Genomic DNA, 26,630 nt, shown 5'->3' with positions numbered 1-26,630 from the left:
GGGATGATCCATGGCGCGGGCGCTGCCTCCTGGCGAAGCTTCAGGAGGAAGAGGGGGGAAGAATGGTGTGAGGTGAAGTCGCGCATGCGCAGTGGCGTCATGGCCGGTGCTGGCCGAAGACTGAAAGGCTGACGGCCGCGGCGGCCTGTCCGTCACGAACCCCGGGAGGCCTGGACTGGCAAGTATAGGCAGCAGTCTGGGCTGGCTGGCTAGAGGAGGGAGGCGGCCTCCCGCTTTTCTCTTCTGGGATCCGTCCCGGATTGCGATTCCCCCGCTTCGCTTTCCCCTTTTTTTGGCCACTTCGCGTCGTCCCCGGCAGGCCTGACTTCAAAGCCCATCGTCCACTGCTTGCCCATCTTTCCTGTCGTTCCCCGCGGCTGGGCGGGAGGGATGCTGTGGTGGTCCCTCCGGCCGAGTGAGGCGAGTTCTTGCCCGGGGAAACCGGGCCGCAATCTTTCTCGATCCCTGGGCAGCAAACTGTAGTGCATGGGGATGATGGGAACTATAGTCCTTTCGAGGCACCTGGACGGGCACACACACCCCACGCCGCCCTAAACAATTTTTCATCGATGCAAGACTGTGTTTTGAGGGAATAATAATAACAATAATATCTCGTTTTTATTTTGTACAATTCAAGGCAGCGTTATTTAGTGCTCCTACTTCCTCTTTTCCCCACAACAACAACAATCCTGTGAGGTAGTTTGGGCTAAAAGAAAGCAACTGGCCTCACAGGCATTCATATCTGATTAATAATAATAGCATCATCCACAATCTTTCTATTTCCTTGGTGCTTTCTCAAGCTCTCAGCATGGTTGTTTACTTGCAGACATTTCATTACTCAACTAGATAACAACATAATTGTCTGAGAGTCTCTGCTACAGGTAGCATTCGACTTAGAGCAGTTTGTTTAGTGATGGTTCAAAGTTAACAGTGGCACTGCAACAATGAGTTATAAAAATGAGTTTTTCTCATAAACATTCTAGATCCTCTTGGCCACACGATCAAAATTCAGACGCATGGCAACTGATTCATATCTATGACGGTTGCAGTATCATGGGGTCCTGTGTTTTCCCTTTGCGACTTTCTAACAAGCAAAGTCAGTGGGGAACCAAGATTCACATAACAACCGTTTCTCTAACTTAACAACTGCAGTGATTCACTTAAGAACTGTGGCAAGAAAGGTGGTAGAATGGGGCAAAACTCACTTAACTAAAAAGGTGTCACTTAGCAACAGGAATGTTGGGCTCAATTGTGGTTGTGAGTCAAGGACTATCTGTATTGGAGTCTCCATTTCTTCTTCCCATGTCATTTCCCCCCCTTCATATTACACACTCAAATCCTTAAATTTGGAACCTGCTTTGCAATCCAGCACTGCTACACGCCAATACTTTTTGGACTTTATCCTTTTCATTTTTTCTGTACATTACTTTGAAGCTTTCCCCACCCTGTAGGGAAATGTTTGTTTATAACATTTTAAGACACTCCGTTTGCACAAGTTTCCTTCTGGTTCAGCAAGCAGACCAGATGGCTTTCAAACTTGGCAACTCTAAGACTTGTGGACTTCAACTCCCAGAATTCTCCAGGCTGGAGAGGAGTGTAGTGCAGTGCTTAGAAGCCTACAGGAAATTATCAGTCATTAAGTTATTATTTCAGATTTTGTTGCACCTATAAGGTCCAGTAAATTTAGTTAATATATGATTTTTTTCAGAACCAGATATTTCTGTTGTGGAAATTGGAGCAATAACACAGACATTTATGGCAAGGCTGCAATAAAGTTAAAATAATCATGCTCTAGAAAGTGGCATAGTACCTCTAAACTGAAGCATGTTTTCATTTGCATTTCAAATATTTTAAACACAGTACTTGGGAGCAATTCTGTTTTGGCAAGAGTATGGATGAGTACTGTAGAGCAGTGATTTTCAACCTTTTTTGAGCTGTGGCACATTTTTTACATTTACGAAACCCTGGGGCACATGGAGGGGGGGGCTAAAAAAAGTTTGGACAAAAAAATTCTCTCTCTTCCTCCCCTTCGCTCTATTTCTTTCTCCCTCCCTCTTTCTCTCCCTTCCTTCCTCTTTCTTTCTCTCTTTCTCCATCCCTTTCTTTCTCTTCCTTCCTCTCTTTTTTGCTCTCTTCCTCTCTCCCTCCCTACGTCCCTCTGTCTTTCTCTCTCTCTCCTTCCCTCCCTCTCTCTCTCTCTTGCTTTCTTTCTCCCTCTCTTTCTCTCTCTCTCTTGCTTTCTCTCTTGTTCTCTTTCTCTCTCTTGCTTTCTTTCTCTCTCTCTCTTGCTTTCTCTCTCTCTTGCTTTCTTTCTCTCAGCTTCACGGCACACCTGACCATGTCTCGCGGCACACTAGTGTGCCATGGCACACTGGTTGAAAAACAGTGCTGTAGAGCATGCAGTAGTAATTCTGTTCCAAAATTTATTTATTTATTTATTTTGTCCAATACACAATGGAGTTTATAGAGGTTAAACTCGAGTAAAATATATTAGAGAAAGAATATAAGTGAAAATTTAGGAATAGAATATATCAGTTAGAGAATAGAAGGATATTATGAGAGTAGTATAAGAAGATTATAATTGAAGAATTTTAGATACGATATAGGAGATATAGGAGAGACAATAGGGCAGGGGGCAGGAGGCACGCTAGTGCACTTATGCACACCCCTTAAATGACATGATTTAGTGAAAAGTTCTTACGTATTGCAATGCTTAAGGTTGTATCTCAAAGTACTAGAGTTGAACAGCTCTTTGAGGCTGAAAGTTTTTCTTATAAATAATCTCAGACCTTTGAAAGTTTGTATTTAATTCTTTTCATCTAAGTGTTATCACTGCAACTGCAAATAGTTCTGGTTTGAAATATGAGCCTTTGAGAGTTAATTTGGAGGAGGTTTAGATTCAAATTCAGTACATGTATTGATTTATATTTTCTGTAATGTATATAGGATTCTTATGGAGATCTGAATTGATTTATGTCAAAACAAGTTGCTGCATATTCTTAAATTTTATGCCAGATGGCCTTGGTATTTATAGGAGAGATCACAACCTTATGTTCCAGAGCCCTATATTACTTTCTCTTGGCATCCATATCCTATGTTATGGCGAGAATATTATGAGTAATCATACTACCTTTAATTGAATTGAGCAATTAAATCAAATTAATTTTTGTCCTGGTATTAACCTCTTCACTAAACCTTCCATCTTGCTTCAGATGATTATTATAGTCTCTAGAAGCAGTTTTATTTCCACTGCTTCAGATTGTTCCCTGATGCTATTCTAGAAATTAACCTGGGTATCATGATCATTATGCTTAATCCAGGCATAACTAATCTTGATGTTAAACTTATTTTGAGCTCTCAAACATGTGAACAATTGATTAGAGCAACCTGTTGGTTTTCTCTTTTTTTCTGTAAATCTGTAGTTTCTCCTCAGGTTAAGCATCGTAAGCATCATTTTTTAATTAAGCTGAACGATTTGAAGAAACAATCATTTGATAACACACCTCAAATCATGATTTATGACTGCTTTCAACCAGTCATAAATTATAATTTGATACTTCAGTAACTAGAATGAGACTAAACATTAATGATAATTTAGTGTAATATCTCCTGGAAACTGGTTTTGCAATTCTTCTATATACTGTTCTGTAATGTTAATTCTCTATAAAGTCCTTCTACATACTAGTTAACTCATATTAGTCTGTAAAGTGATTAGTACATTGATATCAATGAACCTTGACCCTTATATTTAAAAGGTTGGCATTTACCAATTTACCAGCAAGATTGGTAAAATGTATTCAAATTGTTCAGCACAATATTGGAGATGTGAGTATAAATTGGGTGCTTTCTGTCACATGTGGTGGACCAATCCAATGTCCAAAAAATAGTGATGTAAAATAAGGAATTGGCTAGGAGCAAAAAGAGAAACTAAAGCAGAACTATTCCTCCTTGGCATCATGGAGATGAAAATAGACAGGAAAACACAATATATAATACATATACTGACAGCTGCTAGAATCACTTTATCGCAGAAGTTGGAAACAGGCTGATTGCCCCCCAGATGCAATAATAATTGGTAAAATATTACATTGCGCTGAGATGGACAAGATGACATCGGAACTAAATGAGAAAGAGGAATCAGAGTATTATCAGATCTAATAGTATATTTGGTTAGAAAATAGAAAGATTACTAGGAAAGAACAATTAGACAATAATATATAACTATTTCTATGCATGTGTCTAAGATAATGTATTGAAATGTCTATGTGTGCAAGTAATAATGTAATAATAGAGTAGTATGCATTAAAAAATTAGAATTTAGATAATCTATGTATACTAGTGATACTGATACAAAGTTGCTGTAATGAGGAAAATTGTTTGTTTGTTTTTTGTGTTTTGTTGTTTTTAATGTTGAAAATGTTCAGTGTTCAATAAATTTTTTTTAAAAAAAAATAAGCAAATGCCACATAAAGATCTTAAATTGTATTTTAACTTCATAGACAAAAATAAGAAATTATCCAGTTAATTGTTTGTTAATAAAAAAGATCCATATTCTTGTTTCATTGGCATCCAGCCTGATTTCTTTGGAGAATTCTTCTCATAACACCATTAGCTTTGCCATCACTTGCACTCTAAATTAATTTTTTCTTTGGTTTACTTTGTGTGTAATATTTTGGTGACTGTGAAGCATTATTCTAGTTGTAAGAATTTTGAAAAATACAAGAAAAGACAGATAGATGTTTGAAAGATAAAATTTTAGTTGTGGATACTTTGTATTTTGTGATTTTTTTTAATTTAAAATGTTTGAATGCTAAGTAAAATATATGTGCATATTTTCTAATATATAGAAACAGAAATGGATAATATAAAATATGTCAGGAAATGATAGAAAGTAAAGTAGAGAACCAGAATAGTTTGGACTGGCATCTCATTGGGACTGAGAATAGGTTTGGCATATTTGTGGGTGGGTGTTGGTCTCACTTGTGTTTAATTGAAATCATCCCTCCTGAGCTGTTGGGACACCTTAATTTTTTTTTTGCATGATTTTATCTATCATCCACACCCCAAACATGAGACTTGAATATCTGGAGCATTGTATTATTTGTTGTTGCTTCTTCTTGGAATATCTTAAGCACTGATGTTTATTATGCTCGGGAGGAAGCATGTTTAAAATGATTTAATATAGTCTTGGAAAGTAAACATTTTCATGATCCATATGAATTTAAGATTGATTAAGGATAAATATACTCCATTTATAATCATAAAATCAATTTCATTGCTTCACTTATAGCTATCTTTTTTGTTCTTTTGACAGATTACCAATTTCTCATGTTTTCACAATGAGACACGCCTGGGGTCATTTCTTCCCTACACCTTGTAGTTGATAGTTTAGATGTCCAGACAATGCTGGTGTAGATATGGCAGATAGCGTCAAGATCTTCCTTAATGATCTTATCAGGGTAAGTAATTTTTTTTATTCTTGTTGTTATATAGGACTGCATTTAAGATAAAATTGAATTTTAGAGTGTTTCAGCCACTAATATTTATGTCAGTTCCCATAAATCTTTGGCAGTATAGAGAATGGACGTTTTAAGAATCTGTAGGATTCCATTCACAAACTATGTGTAATTATCAAGTAAAATCCATCTCAGCACCAATTCTAACTGTGGTGGTTTCTCAGCTTGTGGGTTGAGTGCAATTGTAATATCCTTGTGTCTAACTCTGTGATTCTTAGTAAATGAAGAGTTTCTAAGTGATGCCATTATATTAGTGATCAGATAATATCAGTATAACAGAGCTGAACAACAGAATTGGAAGGGACTTGTAAGTCTGTGATGGTGAACCTATGGCATGAGTGCCACTTGTGGAGCTCTCTCTTTAGGCACCCGAGCCGTTGACCAGCTTAACTCCACTGTGCATGTGCAAGTGCCTCTTGCTGGCCAGCTTATTTTCAGGTCAGACAAGCTCTTGCTTTCTCCTCTGTGCCACTTGTGCCTTCCCAGATCTCTAGAGATTCCACCGCAGCTCTGTTTGGGCACTCAAGGCTTTCCCCCCTCCCAGCTCTGTTTGGGGAAAGTACACTTTCGGCCGCCATGGGGAGAAAGGTTTGCCATCACTGTTTTAGGTCTTCTAGTCCAATCCCTTGGACACCTATACCCATGATGGCGAACCTATGGCAGGCATGTCACAGGTGGCACACAGTACGTTCTCTGCGGGCATGCCAGCCGTCACCCCAATCCAGCTCCACCATACGTGGGGGTAGGGTACATGCACAGGGGCCCTTGCATTGCATTTTTGGGGTGTGCATGCAAGCGCATGCATTTGGCACTCAGCACCTATACCATTTCTGAAAAGTGGTTGTCTAGTCTTGCTTTGAAGGATTAGATTTAGCTAGAAAATCACTGGGTAGTTGCTTAGATACCTCATTTAGAAAAAAATCAGGAGCAACAAAATGTTGATGAGGATTCTTAGTCACCCAGGTAGAATTGATTAAAAGTTGAGTCATAACTGGTCAGCAGATACAAGAAAATCCAGAGCAAGTGTCTAACATATCTCTCTTTTTTAAATAAATATTTTTATTGATTTTATAATATAAAAAAACACACACACAACATATAACAAGTGCTCAGAGATTATGCCCACCACCAGACAAACATCCGTACCCCACCACCAATCGGGGGTGTTTCTTGTATAGACTATTTTAACACAAGAGTAAAATATTTATTTGCATAAGTGATTCCAACTTGTTTCTTATGGCTTGGTCTCGTATCCTACTCGCCATATATCATCTTACCTTGTCCCATCGTCCCATCAGTTGTCGCAAATCAGTTTCATTAATCAAATTCATCCTTTTATACATAATCTCAAATTGAATATGGTCCATCATGTACCTAGACCAATTTTGTCCATCTTGTCGCATCCTTCCAACCCAAGACTATTACCACCTGAGCGCTTACTATCACTGCTTGTTTTATTTCTCTGAATTCTCCCATCTCATTACTTTTAACTAATACTGCCATTTCCTTAGTAATTATCCATCTTATATTTAATATCCTATTAATATCCTCTTGCACTTTTTGCCAAAAATTCTGCACTACTGGGCATTCCCAAAGCATATGCATAAACACTCCTTTATCTTGGCACCCATGCCAACAAATACCTTTAACATTCTGCTGAAAGTATGTGAATTGAACGGGTGTGTAATACTACTTATGTAATATTTTCCTTCTCGTTTCCCTAACTCTTGTATTCTTAGTTTTCCTTATATTCTCTACTATATTTTTCATCTCTTGCACCTCTACCTGTATCTCATTTTGCCACCATTTAGTCAATCCTTGGATCACATCCCCGTCTGACTGCACTAACATCTTATATATATTGCTTATGCGCCTTTATACCCTCACTTTTTTCTCTTATTATTTTCTCTAACTCTCTCCTCCCCAAATAGTGCTTCTTTATTCTCCCTTTCATTCAGATATTTACATATTGCATTTGTTTGTAGCCATCTTCCCCTACCCAACCACCATTTTACACGATTTCTACTTGGCCTCCCATCCTTCTCATATAACTGTTCTATCTTAGTTATCCCTCTTCCCTTCAACTCTCCTATAACCCTATTTAAATTTGTTTCATTTTCTCTATTTATTACATAAAGCGATAACAGTTTTGATTTATATACAGTGTTCTTTTGATTTTCGCGGGTTCGAACTTTGCGAATGGCCTATACCATGGTTTTTCAAAAAATATTAATTAAAAAATACTTTGTGCTTTTTTTCTATACCACGGTTTTTCCCACCTGATGATGTCATATGTTCTCTCCTAAAAGAGGCTGAAAATTTGGGTGTGTCTTATACACCAAGTACTGTATAGCTTTTACTAAGCTTTTTTTCAGCCCTAATGAGGTGCTAACTTGATCTCACTAGCTAAGTGATCTTCCCTTTGTCTGCTTTTTTCATTGCTGCTTCCTCCAATAATCAATCAGCTGAGCCTTTTTTTAGCCCTAATGAGATGCGATCTTCCCAACCTTTTTTTCAGCCCTAAATATCTTCTGTGGTTTGCGATCTTCCCTTTGCCTGCTTTTCTCATTGTTTCTCTCTCTGAATAGAGAGAGAAGTGAAGTGTTTTAGAAACTTTTTTATCCCCAATCGGGATAAAAAGCAAGCAAGTGAGCTCAAAACTAGCAAACAAATGTGTTGAAGCCTTTCAGACTAAGAACTAGCCAGATCAATACCTGGTAGGCAGATTATTTTTTCCCTATTTTCCTCCCCAAAAACTAAGGTGTATCTTATACTCGTACTTCATATACAGTACTTCATTTAGTTTCTCGTTTTCACTTAATAATTAAATTAATAAAATTAGATTACTATTACAAGCTTTTATTAGTGCACTATTTAGGAACAGGCTTTCTGAAGCTTCAGTTTTTGCTGCTCCGACATACAGATAATACTCACTTATCAACCACAATTGGGACTGGTAGCTCTAACGTTAAGTAATTAAATGGTCATTAAATGAAACATTACATGGCTGTGCCAACTTACAACATCAGTTCTGAGTGCGGCCAATAAATATATCACTGTAGGCTGTTAATTTTAATGTAACGTGACCACTACTGGTAACTTCCCGATGGCTTCACCATTTGACTGTTGGAAGCCAGCTAAAAAAGTTGCAAATGGTGATCATGTGCCTGCAAGGGACTGTGACAATCGCAACTTCAAGGAACAGACATAAATCTTTTTCATTGCTGCCACAACATCAGTCACCAAGTGAGTGGTTGGTAAGCATGCACGATCTGTAGTCCCACTACTGAAGCATCTAACTATTTTCATTTTCAAACTCTGGATTTTTCATACATGGGGATTTGAAACTATTTGCAGAATTTGAGTGTTGCTTGTCAGAAGCCAGCTGGCAAGGTTGCAAATGATAAATTCATGAGTCTGGGACTCTGCAGCTATTGTAAATTAGCTGCTGGTTATCAAATTTTGATCCTATGATTGGAGTTGCTACAACAGGGGTAGGGATTGTTGGCTGTTCTATGACTTATGGACATTCATGCTAGCTCAGGAATTCTGGGAGTTGAAGTCCACATGTCATATAAGAGCCAATGTTCCCTACCCCTATGCTACAACAATCATAAGTAGAAGGCCTGGTCATAAGTAACATTTTTAGTGTTTTTGGAATTTCAAATGGTCACTAAATGAATTACTTTTGGTCAAGAAGTACCTACATACAGGCTATTGAATTGTATTCTGTATGTTGAATGTAGATGTTTTATGTCTCTAGGGAATTAAAGATTCCATATGGGGGATCTGCACAATCTCCAAGCTAGATGCTCGGATCCAACAGAAAAGGGAAGAGCAGCGGAAAAGAAGAGCAACTAGTGTGCTTGCCCAGCGAAGAGCACAAAGTGAAGAGCGGAAGCAAGAGAAGTAAGTTCCAAGCTTGGGAATTGTGTCATGCCATCAGTAATAATCTATCAGTGTTTTTATCATCAATAGCAATAGCACTTAAACTTACATACCACTTCACAGTGCTTTTTACAGCCCTCTGAGTAGTTTTACAGAGTCAGCCTCTTGCCCCCAACAATCTGGGTTCTCATTTTACTGATCTCAGAAGGATGGAAGGCTGAGTCAACCTTGAGGCTGGTGAGAATCAAACTGCTGGCAGTTTGCAGTCAGCAGAATTAGCCTTCAATGCTGCATTCTAATCACCACCAAGATGTCACTGAATCCCTATAAATAACTTCTGCTAGCATAGTCTGTGTACAAACTGGATCTTGCAAATTTTGATAGGGATTTTTATTTTATACTGGCCAAATGAAGATTTCGAAATATTCTATTAGGTGGCTCTCTCAGCCAGAGTCATGTGAGGGACTGACTTTGTCCTATATAGCTGTTTGATTTTATCACAAAAGCCACAAAAGACTTGGAATGAAGATTTTAAGATACCGTATTTTCCGGCGTATAAGACGACTGGGTGTATAAGACGACCCCCTAACTTTTCCAGTTAAAATATAGAATTTGGCAATAAATGTGTAATAGATGCAGAAGAATGTGAGTGGTTTTGCAGCTAAGGGTTCATTTGTTGTTCATATTTTGGGGCTTAGTGACAATTTTGTGGGGGGCTGGAAGAGCTATTCAAGGTTTCTTAAAATGTATGGCGAGGTGGAAGTTCCCCCAAGCATTTGCACCTTAAGACCTCTCTAATCTTCCCATTGCCTCTTCCACTGTATGCCTGAAATCAGAAGAAATGCTTGAAATTTCCACCAAGTGACATGTTAAAATTATTACAATTTTCTGTGCAATACTTCTTAGATTACTGCAGGTCAGACAATAGAAAGAAGCGGCGGATAGCTGGCGAGGCGCCGGCTAGAGGGCTGGACCCCGCCGCTTTGCCGCCGCTCCTGCCGCCACCTTTGCTCTCCATCTGCTGAGGGAATGTTGGAGAAAGGCGGGGTGGGGAGAGAGAGAGAGCGCGAGAGAGAGGTGGAGAGGCGGGAGAATCCAGGCGAAAGAGCGAATTAGCAAAGAGTGGAGGAGAAAGTGATCAATTCAGGGGTAAGTTTGGAAGGGGGAAAAAACGGGAGCCCCGGATCGTCCATCTCTCTCTCTCTCTCTCTCTCTCCGCCAACGCGCCTTCCCCTTTGCCTCCTTGCGTAATGGAAAGTTGAGCCTGCCTTAGCTCCTTCGACCACTCCGGCAGGCGTCGCGCGTTGGAGCCGAGCTCATTCGCCAAGGGAAGGGCTTCATCGACGCGCTGCTGTTGCTGCTGTCGCTGCTGTTGCTGCTGTCGCTACCGCCTGAGGCGGCGGCACTCGAATCTGGCGTGGTGGAAAATCTGGAGGCAGGCAAAGATTTTCCACCACGCCAGATTCGAGTGCCGCCGCCTCAGGCGGCAGCGACAGCAGCAACAGCAGCACGTCGATGAAGCCGGCGAGGGAGCTCCGGAATCGGTTGGCGCTCGCCCGACGCCTTGTCTCTTCACAGACGGGAGTTCGGGGAGCTTTCGGCCGGCAAGGGAGCGCTCGAGGAGACGGCGTCTTGCGGCATCGCCTCCCGTCGGGTTTACGACGAAGGGACGCTCTGCAACTTCTTTTTCCTTTCGGCGCTGTAGCCACCCGCAGTCCCCGGAGCGAAAGTGAGCGCGGGTCCGCTCCCCCCCCTCCTCAATCCCGCTCCCGGCCTCCTCCCGCCCACGGCTGTGGCACCCGTGTTAAGCAGCAGCTTTCGCTGGGTGGCTGCTGCGTATGAATGACTTCGGCACCGAATGGGCGCAGTATCCGGCGTATAAGACGACCCCCCACTTTGGAAAAGATTTTCAGTTGTTAAAAAGTCGTCTTATACGCCGGAAAATACGGTACTTATTTCAGTCTCCAGCCCAGTTGCTTCTGTAGTTGTAATTCGTGTTTTTTAAAAAGTTGACTTTATAAAAAAGAAATAAAAAGGGCTGCAAAGGCTGCCAAGAAGAAGGGAAGGCAAGGAGGTTGAGAATTTTTCTTTCAAAAAGGCTGACATCGTGTAACTGGAAAGGGGAAAAGAAGAATTGAGGAGAATGAAGAGGACTGCCAAATGCTTGTCGACTAAGTCTACAATGCTATCTTCTAAAAAGGTGATGTTGAAGAATTTGAGGAGGATAAGAATACTATGAAGTGCTATCTGTGCAACCTGCATACTCATCACAAGTGTCTGGGGTTAACCAAAGGTGTTACCCAGTTTTTACAGTGGGGAAAAAAGGTATTTAGTCAGACACCAGTTGTGCAATTTCTCCCACTTTAAAAGATGAGGAAGGCCTGTAATTGACATCACAACGCAATGTTCCCTCTAATTTTTTTTCGGTGTGGGCGGAAAAGTATAGTGTCTGAGCGGCAGTCCCTTCAGGACTGGGCGGCATAGATAGATAGATAGATAGATAGATAGATAGATAGATAGATAGATAGATAGATAGATAGATAGATAGATAGATAGATAGATAGATAGAAAGAAAGAAAGAAAGAAAGAAAGAAAGAAGAAAAACTGATGTCTGACTAAATACCTTCCACCCCACTGTACATTAGACATCCCTAAAAAACTCCCAGTTAATGTTTATGTTAATTTGACATCACCAGAATGCACAGCATTATCAGCAGTTTTCAGGCATTGATCATTACACCCGATGAAATCATACATGTTTCCCATGAAGGCCCCGAATATAAGAATAATGATGGATCAGTGGCAATGCCTTTTTGCAAATTAGTTTACAAGACAGAAGCCTGTAAATGGGAGTTCATATCCATGATAAATTTGTTTGCCAAAAGCAGTATAAACAAAAAGAAATTATGTTTGTGGCTTGATTTGTCCATCCTAGAACTCCTGAGAGCTCCATACAGATCTTGAACGTTTGGATAAAGGTGAAATACTGTAGATCTATAGGTTGACTACCATGCTGACTGTATTAAGCATAAGAACATTGGCCCATGCACTAACATTCATACTCCTGTTCACCAATGTTAGGTTTGCACACTTTCCGTCTCCTTAAGGTCCACTCCGACTGGTTTAATGTGTAAACTATTTAAATGCAAGAAACCTCACAAACAAAATGTCTGAATTAATTTTCCTCCTAAACATGTCTCTTTTTGACCTCATTTTTCTTTGCAAGACTTGGTTGATCACGTCTTTTCTAGACATTTTTTTTTACTGCAAGTGATTATCACATTTTTCAGGCTGTCTGTGAAAACCGCAGAGGTGTTGCAATTATTTTTATAAAAAGTCCCTAGGATTGAAAAAGATTAATGTTACTCTTAACGTTAGCACAGGGGGCCCAGACCTTTCGGACCACTAAATTCATACTTTTAAATCCTGTGGACCACTAATATGATCTGCCTATTGACTGGCTGGGTGGGCATGGCTAGGTAATCATGTGACTGGGTGGGCATGGCCAACGTGTCATTCACATTGAGGGGCTCCTTGCCTTCCCCTCCCAGCCACTCCTTCCCTGCCCACTGGGCTCATTAGGGCCCCAACAAGAAGCAATTGTTGTAGCTAAGCAGGCATCACGAGAAACAGTTGGCAAAATGGGTGGCTCAGTTCAAATTGGATCTGACTTAGGAGGCTCAGCAGAAGCATCTCACTGAGGACTATGAGCATAGGCTTTCCAAGTACAGGGAAGACCTGAGGGAGTGCAAGACCAGGTACCGGAGCATGGAGGCTCAACGGACTGAGGTGGTCAACCAGTTCCAGGCAATGATGCAGTCCCAGTGGAATGAGGCCCTCTGGCTCTTCACCACCAGCGACACTTCCCTCCAGCCTTTGCCCAAAGCCCCACACCAGTAGGCTGAAGCAGATCCCAAGTTGGAATTTCTGCCCCCCTCCGACCGGTACAAAAAGACACCCCAGGGCTTGTAGTTTGTGGAGATTTAGTGCAATATAAAAAATGCAAATACTGTAATTTTTCTGCAGACCACCAAAATTTTCTCATGGACCACCAGTTGGTGACCATTGATCTAGCAGATGGCCCTCACTTTGTTAAGGACCTAGGCCTAGGTGTACTTGCCTGACGATTTATGCTTCAAAGCTCACTGAAACAGAATTACTAAAAAAGCATTCAGAGTTGTAAACTTAATTTTGTGAAGTTTTTTCCCCAGAAACATTGTATTGCTAATTAGAGCTTTTAAAACTTACGCTAGATCAATTTTAGAGTATTGCTCAACCGTTTGGAATCCCCACCATGTAATGTACCTGACATCAGTAATAATAATAATAATAATAATAATAATAATAATAATAATAATAATAATATTTATTAGATTTTTTTTATGCCGCCCCTCTCCAAAATCTAACAGCAACAATAAACAATGTGCAACACATCCAATAATTAAAACTATGGCTAAAAACTATCATTAAAAAACAGACAATACTACTCAGTCACAACCATACATAAATCTTACTAGCCAAGGGATACATCAATTTCCCCGTGCCTGGCGACATAGATGGGTTTTCAAAGTCTTGCGAAAGGCGAGAGGGTGGGGGCAGTTCGAATCTCCGGGGGAGTTGATTCTAGAGGGCCGGGGCCGCCACAGAGAAGGCTCTTTTCCTGGGTCCCGTCAGATGACATTGTTCAGTCGACAGGGCTCAGAGAAGACTGTGGGACTTAATCGGCTGCTGGGATTCCTGCGGCAGAAGGCGGTCTCATAGGTATTCTGGTCCGATGCCATGTTGGGCTTTATAGATCATTACCAACACTTTGAACTGTGACCAGAAACTAACTGGCAACCAGTGTAGACCGCAGAGTACAATTGAGCGGGTTCAGAAGTACTTCATGAGAAAAGCCGTACACTCTTCTGTACACAATAGAATTCCTCATGGTACAAAGCTTGAAGTTCTCGGTTTGTATAACTACAACTGCATTGCTTGTGGTCAGACCTAGGTATTGCATACAAAATTATACTTAATGTTTTACCTATAAATGACTTTTGTTTTAATTGCAATAATACGTGCACAAACAACCGCTTTAAACTCAATGTAAATTATTCTAAACTTGACTAAAATATGATTTCAGTAACAGAGTTGCCAAACAATAGAATGCTCTACCTGATTCAATTATCTCAGCTCTAAATTTTCAGTTTCATACCCAAATTGACGTCCATGGATCTTACTTCATACTTAAGTGGTCAGTAGAGGGAATGGGCATAAGTGCACTAACATGCTTGCTGTCCCTATCATTGTATTTTTTCCCTCTTATTCTTGTTCTCATTTTTGTTTGACAAATTCCAAATCAATCAATCAATCAATCAATCTTAGGTGCTAGACAACGTACAGTTCTACATAAATATCTGTATGCTGTTGAATAGTTGAAATGATGAATGTCTACATAGGGTTACATAACAGCAGAGAAAAACAATAAAAACTGGAAACTTTTAAAATAGGGTGGTTGTTTTTATCAAATGAGTCTTCCAACAGTTTGAAATTTAATGAGAATAATGGAAATATAAACTTTTGCATTTTTATGGTTGCAAATAGGTTGAAATTACCAAGCTGAAAGAATCTCCTTCTGTATCAAGCATTCCTATCTGTTTCTGTGTTTAAACAGGTGGGCTTTTTGGAAATACATGTAGTTTTGATTTTTGTACTTTCTCTTATTTTTCTTTAGTGAACCCAGGATAGTAAGCCGAATACTACAGTGTTGTGCATGGAATGGAGGTGTATTTTGGGTAAGAATATTTGTGCTTCTTTTTTAACAACAGCAACATAATGGAATCAATTGCTTTGTTCTTTTTGCAGATAAGCTTACTTGCTTGAACTTTATAATTGGATAATGCTGCAACCTGAGAAGCAAACTAGTGATTGAAATCATTACTATTTCCCAGATAAGGGATAGTTAACATTTTGTTAGCCTTGGTAGATGCAGTGTTATCCCAATCAGATTTTAACATAATTATAAATAAGAATAGCCACACAATCTCAAGAAATACATGTTTGAGTTAAGAAATGTTGGCAGCCCCTCATCAATTTTTGTCATCTCAATAGCAATAGCACTTAGACTTTACAGCCCTCTCTAAGCGGTTTATAGAATCAGAATATTGCCTCCAACAATTTGGGTCCTCATTTTAGCGACCTCAGAAGGATGAAAGCCTGAGTCAACTCTGAACCTGGTAGAATTCGATCTGCCAAATTGCAGGCAGCTGTCAGTCAGCAGAAGTAGCCTGCAATACAGTGATCCCTCGAGTATCGCAAGGGTTACGTTCCAAGACCCCTCGCGATACTCGATTTTTCGCGATATAGTGGTGCGGAAGTAAAAACACCATCTGCGCATGCGCGCCCTTTTTCCATGGCCGCGCATGCGCAGATGGTGGAGTTTGCGTGGGCGGCGGGGAAGACCCAGGGAAGGTTTCTTCGGCCGCCCAGCAGCTGATCTGCTCGGCAGCGCGGCAGCAGCGAGGAGCCGAAGATCGGGGTTTCCCCGCCGCCCACGCAAAGGGGAAACCCCGATCTTCGGCTCCTCGCTGCTGCCACGCTGCCGAGCAGATCAGCTGCTGGGCGGCCGAAGAAACCTTCCCTGGGTCTTCCCCGCCGCCCACGCAAAGGGGAAACCCCGATCTTCGGCTCCTCGCTGCTGCCCCGCTGCCGAGCAGATCAGCTGCTGGGCGGCCGAAGAAACCTTCCCTGGGTCTTCCCCGCCGTCCACGCAAAGGGGAAACCCCGATCTTCGGCTCCTCGCTGCTGCCCGCCCGCCGCTCGCCCGCCCGCCGCTCGAGAGCAAGAGGGGGAGAGATAGAGAAAGAGAGAGAAGGAAAGAAAGAGATGAGAGAGGGAGGAAGAGAGTGTGAGAGAGGAAGAAGCAAGATAGAGAAAGAGAGAGAGAAAGAAAGATGAGAAAGGAAGAGAGTGACGTCATCAGGTGGGAAAAACCGCGGTATAGCAAAAAAACCGTGGAGTATTTTTTAATTAATATTTTTTGAAAAATCGCGATATAGCGTTTCGCGAAGATCGAGATCGCGAAAGTCGAGGGATCACTGTACTGCATTTAAACCATTGCGCCGCCGCAGCTCTCAACTACATCTTTTACTGGGATTGTGGAGCTATAGCACTGTGCAAGTCCTAGAAAAGCAGTTTGTTTAAGTTCTTAGGAATATGGGAGGTAGTCATATCTTTTTTAAAGCACCTTTTTGCTTTTGGTTGCAAAGAACTTTATATCCTTAATTTCAATTTAGGGAAAGTTAGTGTTTCTTTTTGCTGCATTTTTTCCTGTTAAAATTTCCATAACCATGAAATATGTGCTAAGGTGTCAGGATTGAAGTTCAGTTGTAGAAAACAGAATTGCATTATCTGGACCTTGGAAAATATTATTTCCTCATTGTAGTGTGAACAATTAAAAACAGCGGTTAAAACTGAATTCCTTTTTCGTTTATTAGCTTAGCCTCCTCTTGTTCTACCGGGCGTTCATCCCTCTGCTTCAATCAGCAACAGCACATGTAATTGGTAGGTATATTACTGTTTAAGACATTAGCCAAGTAAATACTTCTTTGTGCCTAATCTATGCAATTATGCTATGATGAACAAGCGTACAATTGTTTGAATTGAATCTAACCTACTCTTCTCTTCCTTTGCCCTCAAATTTTCAAACTTGGAACATAATACTATATTTGTAAACAAGGAACACCACTCTTGAACGAAACATTGTTATAATTATGGCCCTGTCTACATTTACTGATCTGTTGTCTATTTGTGATCAATAGATGAGATTTATAGAGGGAAGAAATTTTTTTTCCTGGTGTGGCAGTTCATGTCAAGTCCCTAAAGTGTAATGAATATTTTTTATTACATTATTATTCATTGTAATGAATAATAATCACCGTTAAAAGAACTTTTTGTTTTGAAAGGTGACCCATCATTACATGGCGATGTCTGGTCTTGGCTGGAATTTATTCTCACCTCCATCTTCAGTGCCCTTTGGGTCCTCCCCCTCTTTGTGCTCAGTAAAGTGGTCAATGCCATTTGGTTTCAGGTAAGCTGTTCTTTTTTCTTTTCTTTTTTTTGAGGAAATAGATATTTTGGCCTAGCTCTTCTTGGTTATCTACATAAACCATTCCTTGATATACAGCTAATCCTTGTCTTACAACCATTTGTAGTGACCATTTGAAGCTACAGTAGCACTGAAAAAAAGTGTCTCACCATCGTTCCTCTCACTTAGGACTGTCACAGCATTCCCACAGTCATGTGATCAGAATTTTGGTACATGGCAACCGGCATGTATTTATGATGGTTGCAGTATCCTGGGGTTAGATGCCTGCCATTTGCAACCTTCCCAGCCAGCTTCCAACAAGTAAAGTCAAAGGGGGAAACCCAGATTTGCTTAATGACTGCATATTTCACTTAATAGTTGCCGTGATTCGCTTAACAGCCATGGCTGAAAAGCTCTTAAAATTGAACGTGACTCATTTAACAACCAGTATACGTACCGATGGAAATCTGGTCTTAAATTGAGGTCATAAGTCAAGGACTACCTGTATTTCACTGTGTTTTTGGAAGGATATTCCAGGCAACGATCTTCAACTTTGTTCAGAAGTAAGTCTGATTATTCTCTTTCAGGATATTGCTGATCTGGCATTTGAGGTGTCAGGAAGAAAGCCGCAGCCTTTCCCCAGTGTCAGTAAAATCATTGCCGACATGTTGTTTAATCTCTTACTGCAAGCTCTCTTTCTCATCCAGGTAAGAATGGGCATAAAACACTCAGTCCAGATTATTCAGAATGTAAGAGTAATAGACATTAGTATTTGAAGGACATCCAAATGCAGAACCGTACATTTGGCAGAGCTTACAAGAAATAAACCGCAAGGCAGAAAAAAGTAGAGAGGACTGGGAAAGAGAAAGGAATGAATTAAGCCATATGAAGCAGTTGATGTGTTGTACCAGTGCCTGGAAGCTGTAAGGTTCTGGATGGGAGCCAAGCTCAACCCCGACAAGACCAAGTGGCTCTGGACATTTCCTCTAAAGGACCATACTATCTGTCCGTCCATTGTTCTGGGGGGGGGGGGGGGAGAGAGAAACTTTAACTCTTCAGAAAGGGTCTGCAATCTGGGTGTCCTCCTGGATCTATAGCTGAGGCTTGACCATCATCTCTCAGCTGTGGCCAGGGGGATCTTTTCCCAGGTCTGCCTGGTACACCAGTTTCAGTCCTATCTGAATTAGGAGGCTCTGTGCATGGTCACTCATGCCCTCATCATCTCCTGCCTTGAATATTGCAATGTGCTCTACATGGGGCTACCCTTGAAAAGTGTTCAGAGACTGCAGTTAGTCCAGAACAAGACTGCGTGAGCTGTTGTGGGTGTACCTAGGTACACTCCGCATGCTGCCCTGGCTACCAATTGGTCTCCAATCACAATTCACGGTGTTAGTTATCACCTGTAAAGCCCTACAGACTATTTATGGGACTGTCTCCTGCCGCATACCTCCCAGAGACCAATTAGATCCCACAAGGTTGGCCTTCTCTGGGTCCCTTCGACTAAGTGCCAGTTGGCAGACCTGTGGGGGAGGATGTTCTTTGTGGCAGCCCTGGCTCTTTGGAACTAACTACCCCCCCAAAGTCTGTATTGCTCTCACCCTATTGGCCTTCCAAAAAGCTTGAAGACCTGGCCTGGGTGCCGTGAAAGTCAAAATCTTGTCCCGGCCAATTGATTGGTATGTATGAAGGTATGATTGCATAGATAACTTTAATGGGTTTTTATTCCTATTAATATTTGATAAGTTTAAGGATTTTTTATTGTTTTAATATTTGACTTTGACTTTCTATTGTATTGTTTTATTGTTGTAAACTGCCATGATCCCTGCAGGACTGGGCGGCATATAATAAATAAATAAAGAAAGAAAGAAAGAAAGAAAGAAAGAAAGAAAGAAAGAATGAATGAATGAATGAATGAATGAATGAAATATTTTTTAAAATAGGTTGCTAGCCAGTTTGACGTATGTGGTAGTTCTCTCCAAATTACCACCTTTGGCATTATAGCTTAACTCTACTGCTTCTTCAAAACTGTTTATAATGGAAAGTTCTTGGACTCATATTCTCCTGCCACTGGTGAAATCCAATTTTTTTTTACTACCATTTCTGTGGGTGTGGCAGGGGAAGGAAACTGCAAAATTCCTCTTCCCTTCACACTCCTGAGAGAAGGATATTGCAAAATCTCCATCCTCACCCCACTCTGGGGCGAGCCAGAGGTGGTATTTACTTCTCCAAACCGCTCAAAATTTCTGCTACCGCTTCCCCAGAACCTGCTGGGTTTTACCCCTACCTCCTGCCATGCAAGAGAAAACCATAGGCCAGGTTTGTTGCTCAAATGTGCATAGCTAGACTTCTAGCCAAGGATGATGGTCATGGACTGTTTTGCCCTTGGACCTGGGATCCAATGCTCTAATATTGGGAGTGGAGTAGAAGGTATCAAAGAGAATTGAGTATATAGTTAATTCTTGATTTATAACAATAATTGGACCGGAAATTCAGTCGTAAATCAAGGGCCCATGTGACCAGACTCAATACAATGATTGTTTTTTACAGAGGTACTAACATAAGTAAGTGCAGTCATTAAGCGGACCACATGATTGTAGGTCCAGTGGATCGTTCTTGCTAGAAAACTGCAAAAAAAATGTCAAGAAGAGCAGTCATACAATGCTACCACTGGTCAAACATGCTGAGCCAGTTGCCAAAGGCCAGAAATACAATCCGGAGTTGTGTGACAGTCAAATATTGGGGGATTGGTCATGAGTAACTGCAAATGATTGTTAAGGGATTGGTTGTAAGTCGAGGACTACCTGCACTTTCTCTTCATTCGTTTAATTTCTTGGGCTTTTCATAACAACTAAAGAATTGGATTATTTTTAACAAAGTACAAAATTGTGTTTTCTGTGAAAGGGAACAGTCTTTTAAATTGTTTTCTTGCTTTTCCCAGGGGATGATTGTGAGCCTGTTTCCTATTGATATCATTGGGCAGTTAATTAGTCTGCTTCATATGTCGCTGCTTTACTCACTGTATTGCTTTGAATACCGTTGGTTTAATAAAGGTGAGTCCTGCTGGCTTTCCACTGTGTAACTATTTTTTTTAAAAAAAAATCCTCTGATTTTGTTCTTAAGCATTAGGGTTATTTTGTGCAAATGTATACAAAACCCTCTTCCAGTAGAATCTTTGGAGATTCTCCAGTGGCAGAAGCAGTACATTTATTCTCTGCCTGCTGGTGGTGGTGGCTGGAGGTCTCCATTATCAACAGTGATCAGTAAAATACTGATACATGGGCTGGAGGTGTATTCACATAATACTTCCTAGAATGTGAAGTAGGAAATATTGGGATTAGGATTCCCAAAATATAAAATCCAGTATTGTATCACAGAATGAATTCTTTGAACCATGTGTTTTGGGCTTTTCTCTTGCCAGGAATTGAAATGCATCAACGATTATCCAACATTGAAAGGAACTGGCCTTATTACTTTGGATTTGGGTTACCACTGGCCTTTCTCACCGCAATGCAGTCGTCTTACATTATCAGGTGACCTATTGAGAAACTGTTATCCTTTTTCTTTTCTATTAGAGGTTTAGGAGGAAAAGTGCAGCCGGTAGAGATTTAGTGGAAAGAGGCCTGGTGTAAATGATAATAGGGAAGGAGAACAAGAACATCCCCCAGTACAGTGATAGAAGCAAAGCCTTTGAAAAACTAGCCTTGGGCTATTGTTGTGAGCCCCTGGAGATTTAGTTGAGATGTATGGCTTTTTTCTTCTGGACATCCAGAAAGTGTTTTTTCTATATTATTGTTTCCTCCTTTTAAAAGTGTAAACCACCGGAGCAACTTCTAAATCATGCATGAACTAATGAATATTTCATGATAAAGTACAGGATAACCAAGACACTTTCTTATAAGTACACCACTATTTCCAGTTTCCAGTTATGCCAGAATATTAAACTTGGCAGATTTTGGATGCTGGCCTTTCTGTTGCTGATTTGCTGAACCATTCCATGTGTCATCTTAAAGAACAAGAGGGCTACTATATAAAAGCTTAAGCGGTATACAGTAATCCCTCATTTTTCGCGGGGATGTGTTCCAAGACACACACACACGTGAAAAATGAATTTCCGTGAAGTAGAGGAAAGATTTTTCTTTTTATGTATTTAACGAGTATTTGGATTTTTAAAGCCCACTCTTTGCATTAAACTGTCATTCTATAATGTTTCTCAGCTGGAACTACTTGTGAAATCCTACCAGTTTCTTTAATAGAGTACAGAACTGTAGAAGAATTTTATGAATTTTTAATGGATTTAAAATTTTGTAATGGATTTAAGCCCCCTTTGAAAAACCCGTGAAGTAGCGAATCCGTGAAAGATGAACTGCGAAGTAGCGAGGGATTACTGTATAAATGTAATAAATTATTATCATATAGGATAAGGGTGTCAAACACACGGCCCGTGGGCCTGGTGTGTTATGCATTGGTGACATCCATTCCCGGTTTAGAAAAAGGGGGGAAAGTCAGGAAATGTCATGTGATGATGTGACGATGCGAGTTTGGCACTCCTGATTTGGGAGGTCTGTTATATTAAGTGGCAAGCTGCATAACAAAAGATCTGGCTACAGCATTTGGATGCTGAATATTTGGATTGTTCTTTGTTATTTTGTATTTATTTATTCAATTTTTACATTGTCCGTTATTACATTTATATGTCATTCATTAATAAGATGACTTTGGCCAGCTTATAAACAGTAAAAAATAAATATAAAAACAATTAAAATTAAGACAAGAAACATAAAAATTTAGACCAAAGTTGCTTTCAAAACCTCATAATGTATGGGCAATTTTTTTCCCGTGATTGGAGCATGCAAGTTAATAAATACAGTCTGAAATCTCCTAAATTTAAGGTACAACATTTTTTTTTGGGGGGGGGGGGCAGGTTCATTTACTATACTGTCCTCTTCATTTTCCCATACACACATGTGAATGTGCATGTATGTGGGAGGTTGGATTCTCAGATCTGCTTAAAACATGGTTTATTCTACCTAGAGTTTATCAAAACAATGATACTTGTTTCAAGTATAGCCCTAAACTGATTACCATAATTTAGAAACCAATGCGATTTATTAATTTTTTGGTAGCAAATATGCCTATAATGACATGCACTATTTGATTCAGCTTAAAGATGTTTTAAAAAAGAATCTGCACCAAAATAGAAAGGAAAGGTTTATGCTCACTTCTGTACTCTGCCTTCTACATTCACATCATATTCTATAGTTTATCTATTCTCCCTTTTTAAAAAAAGTCTGCAAATAGACTTGTATCACATTTTCTATTTTCTTTCCCCCCCCTCCCTTCCCCACAGTGGCTGCTTGTTCTCCATTCTTTTCCCTCTATTTATTATCAGCGCCAATGAATCCAAGACACCAGGAAGGGCATAGTAAGTACTCATTTCTTTTTTTTAGCAGATGTTTTTTGTGCAAGAGAAGAGAATTACGGTCTACCTAAAATTGCTGATTTCTTTTTGGTCTCACTTGATATTTTTTTCTTGGTGTTGGAAATTAGGTCATCTAGATTAGTGGTTCTCAACTTGTAGTCTGTGGACCCCTGGGGTGGGGAGTTGCTTTGCTATCACAAGGGATCCATGGAGATTTGAAGAAATGTTATGATTTAAATCTTAAATCTTGGGGGCCTGAGGCCATAATCCATGGGTACAAAAGATATTTAAGGATGATAGTGGTGAAGAAAAGGTTGAGGATTATAGAAATGTTGATAAAGATTTAATCTAGTAAATTCTTGATTTTACAAACTGATGGGGGAGGGCACAAATATGCAGCATTTTCATGAATATATTTTATTTGATAAATACTTAAGTATTAAGTATAAATACAGTAATACCTCATCTTACGAACCTAATTGGTTCCCGGGGGAGGTTCGTAAGACGAAAAGTTCGTAAGACGAAACCCGCCGTCTATGGGAAACAATGTAAAGTCAATTAATCCGTGCAACGCACCACCACTACCACCCCGCAAAAAAACACCGCCGCCGGGCTGTCACCTTTTAAAACGTCCTCCGGAACCCGAACGCCAAACTTGAACTTCTGGGTTCGGTGTTTGGGAGGCCACTGAGAAGCCCCCCGGCTGTTTTAAAAGGTGACAGCCTGGCGGCGAGGCTTCTTGGCGGCTTCCCGAACGCTGAACCTGGAGGTTCGGCAAAAGTTCGGGTTCGGGAGGCCGCCGAGAAGCCCCGCCGCCCGGCTGTCACCTTTTAAAACATCCAGGGGGCTTCCTAGCGTCCTCCTGAACCCGAACGCCAAACCCGAACTTCCGGAAGTTAGGGTTTGGCGTTCGGGTTTAGGAGGCCGCCGAGAAGCCCCCCGGCTGTTTTAAAAGGTGACAGCCGGGCGGCGGGGCTTCTCGGCGGCGGCGGGTTCATAAGAAGAAAAAAGTTCATAAGAGGCAAAAAATTTCTGAACCCCGGGTTCGTATCTCGGGTTGTTCGTAAGACGAGAGGTTCGTATCATGAGGTACCACTGTACTTAAGTATTTATGTCAATGATCTAGATAGCTTTAGAAACAGCCAACTTGGTTATTTTAAGCTGTTAAAACTTGAATGTTGTCTTCTGCATCCAAAGTTTGCTGCATTAGGTCTATAAAATTAGGATTTTTCTATTTGTAATTATTTTACTTATAATTATTATTTATATATTTTATTATTTATGATTGAGGGGGAGTTGGAATATGCTTGCTATTTGTGGTCTTGATTGGGAAGGATGCCAGTGTCTTTTTCAACACGAACAGTGCTTGGCAAGCATTTATTAACTGATAAGGGCCATATTCAATATTCATGTCAAAAATGACAGAACATTGATAGCCCAGCTGTTATGAAAAAAGGAGATATTGCAAAATGCAAGATTGTATAAGAACCCCAAGGCCCCATGTAACCCATTTCCTTGTTAGAGAATACAAGGAGTTTTTGACTTAGGATCACAAATTGGTGAGCTGCAAATTTGCACTTCTATGCAAGACAGTTTTTATGTACATTTTGCCCCATATAATGACCTTTCTTGCCACAATTGCTAAGTGAGTCACAGCAGTTGTTAAATTAGTAACACCGTTGTAAAACAATATTGATTTTGTTTGTCAGGTCACAAAAGGTGATGACATTGCAACCATCAGAAATACATGCTAGTTGCCAAGTGTTTGAATTTTGATCACATGACCCTAGTAGTCGTGTGAAAAACTGCCCAAAGTCATTTCTTTTTCTGTGCTGTTACAGCTTTGAATAGTTACTAAACGACTGGTCGTCAGTAGAGAGAACTACCCATATGTCCACGAATTAAAGGGATCTTAATAGAGTTTAAGAAACTAATAGTGTTGTCTTCTATTCCAGCCACTTTCAGCTACGCCTCTTTTCCTTGGTCGTCTTCCTTAGCAACAAGCTGTTTCACAAGACGGTTTATTTTCAGTCCAGCCAGAGCAGCTCTTCGTCCACTGATCGACTGCCCTCGCCACGCTCCTCACCTGCTCGACTGGCACACTGAACCCCAGAGCAGGGAGGGAGGACGAGAACCGTTGTTTCTGTGATTCTGAGGAGGGCAGGAAACAGTCGGCCGGAGTTAGGGGTAGGGGTGAGGGGCTTGTGCATTTTCCCTTGTGATCTCTCTTTTAAGCCCCAGTTGGACTGTTGGTTTGCATCTCACTGAGTGGTAGAATGGAATACTTTGGGTGGGCGAGTGGGAGTGGGGGCGCGTGGGTGGGAGGAGGCTGGTTTTTTAACACTTTTGTGAGTTTATTTGGGAAGCCAGGTTCTTTGCTTGTTTTTATAGTGTGTAATGGGCCTGTTTCTGTGCACTTTTTTGTATATTTCCTTACCTCCCTACATTTCCCAGGATGAATGGTTTTTGTAACGCATATTGTCGTAGCTTTCTGATGCTGATGGGGTCTTTACCACAAGTGTTGGATTTTTCTCAATGATCACAGTTCTTTATATGGTTACCTCAGGTCAGGATTTTGTAATCCCCGTTGTGTGCTGAAATGAAAAGTGGATCATGTAAGATTAAGGTTTGTGGGGGTGGGCGGGAGGGCTGTGCCTCTTCCTGGTATCTGGTGGCCTCTCTTAACTTTTTTTTTAATTTGGAAGGGATCTGCTTTTGATGGATGCAACAAATTCCTAATCTTAAGGACAGAATGTATTGTTTTTTTGGTTTTTTTTACTTATATCCTTGGAGCTTTTGAAAAGCACCTTCTGAACATTGAAAGGGAAATTTGAAAAGTGTACGGGTAAAGTCAGGCACTGAAGCGAAAACTTGTTAATTCTTCTGTCTGGGGTTGTAAGGTTGACAATATACTGTTAAAATCTTGTAAGAAACAATGCTTGTAAGGAACATATTTATGGATCCTGGGGGTGGGGTGGGAGGACTTGTACACAAGGGAGATTCCGAAAGGTATCTATGGAAAAACAGGCGAGGGTGGTAGGTATTTGCACAAGTCTACACAGAGGCCACTGGTGCTAAGCCCAATACGAAGAACAGAGAATTTGCTAATGTCCGTTCCAAAGGCCTCCAACTCAAATACTGATAGGAAGCCTGACCTGGAATTATTGTCCTAAATGAGTGAGAATGATGTGCACACCAAAGTGCTCCTGTGTGATTGTAGCGGCAATTGATATTAAGGACTCCTCAGCTCAGGATATGTGAACTTCATATGTATTCATTTGTCTCTGTGTGTACATATGTAATTGGGTATGCACAAAGAAGTATAATGTGGTCCTGATCTTAGGCAGTATTCCTTATGCATGTCAGTTTGTGTATGGCTAAACATTATGAGATTTTTTTAAAAAAGAAAAAGCCCTCTGGTTTTTGTAGAACTGAAGTCAGTCTACAGATACATGTTTTATCTTGTATTTTCACACTGAACCATTAAAGGAAAATGAGATTTTAAAAAGTAATTGTGTGACTGAATCATGAAATTCATTTTGATGGGGATGGGAAAGGGCAGAATAAAAACTTAAAACTTTCTGCAAACTGCTTCAAAGAATTTCTGTTACCGATTCAAACTTTTCTGCTTGACAAATGACCCAAAATGGCATTTATGGCCCAAAGCAGCAGATAGGAGCAGGATGGGCTAAAATTATGGTTTCTAGGAAATGAAAGAGAATTGTATAAATGCTGAAAA

General features: G+C 40.5%; 1 protein-coding gene across 2 annotated transcripts; it reads left to right on the top strand.

Moving 5' to 3' along the window:
• On the top strand, positions 1-26,400 carry EI24 (EI24 autophagy associated transmembrane protein). Of its 2 annotated transcripts, none has more exons than XM_070765845.1 (11): positions 1-178; positions 5,315-5,459; positions 9,280-9,425; positions 15,121-15,181; positions 16,883-16,949; positions 17,351-17,475; positions 18,060-18,179; positions 20,411-20,522; positions 20,891-21,002; positions 22,820-22,894; positions 24,847-26,400. In XM_070765845.1, the coding sequence occupies exons 2-11, from the start codon at positions 5,418-5,420 to the stop codon at positions 24,995-24,997; spliced, it is 1,011 nt and encodes a 336-aa protein (XP_070621946.1). In that variant the 5' UTR covers positions 1-178; positions 5,315-5,417; the 3' UTR covers positions 24,998-26,400. The 2 variants fall into 2 exon arrangements, with proteins under 2 accessions (XP_070621946.1, XP_070621947.1); XM_070765846.1 differs by having other exon boundaries at positions 116-420.
• The last annotated feature ends 230 nt before the right edge of the window (positions 26,401-26,630 follow it).

This window comes from Erythrolamprus reginae, chromosome 12, assembly GCF_031021105.1.
Source record: "Erythrolamprus reginae isolate rEryReg1 chromosome 12, rEryReg1.hap1, whole genome shotgun sequence".
Classification (NCBI taxonomy): Eukaryota; Metazoa; Chordata; class Lepidosauria; order Squamata; family Dipsadidae; genus Erythrolamprus; species Erythrolamprus reginae.
Note: the sequence above shows the minus strand (reverse complement) of the source record. Positions and strands in the feature narration are given on the sequence as shown.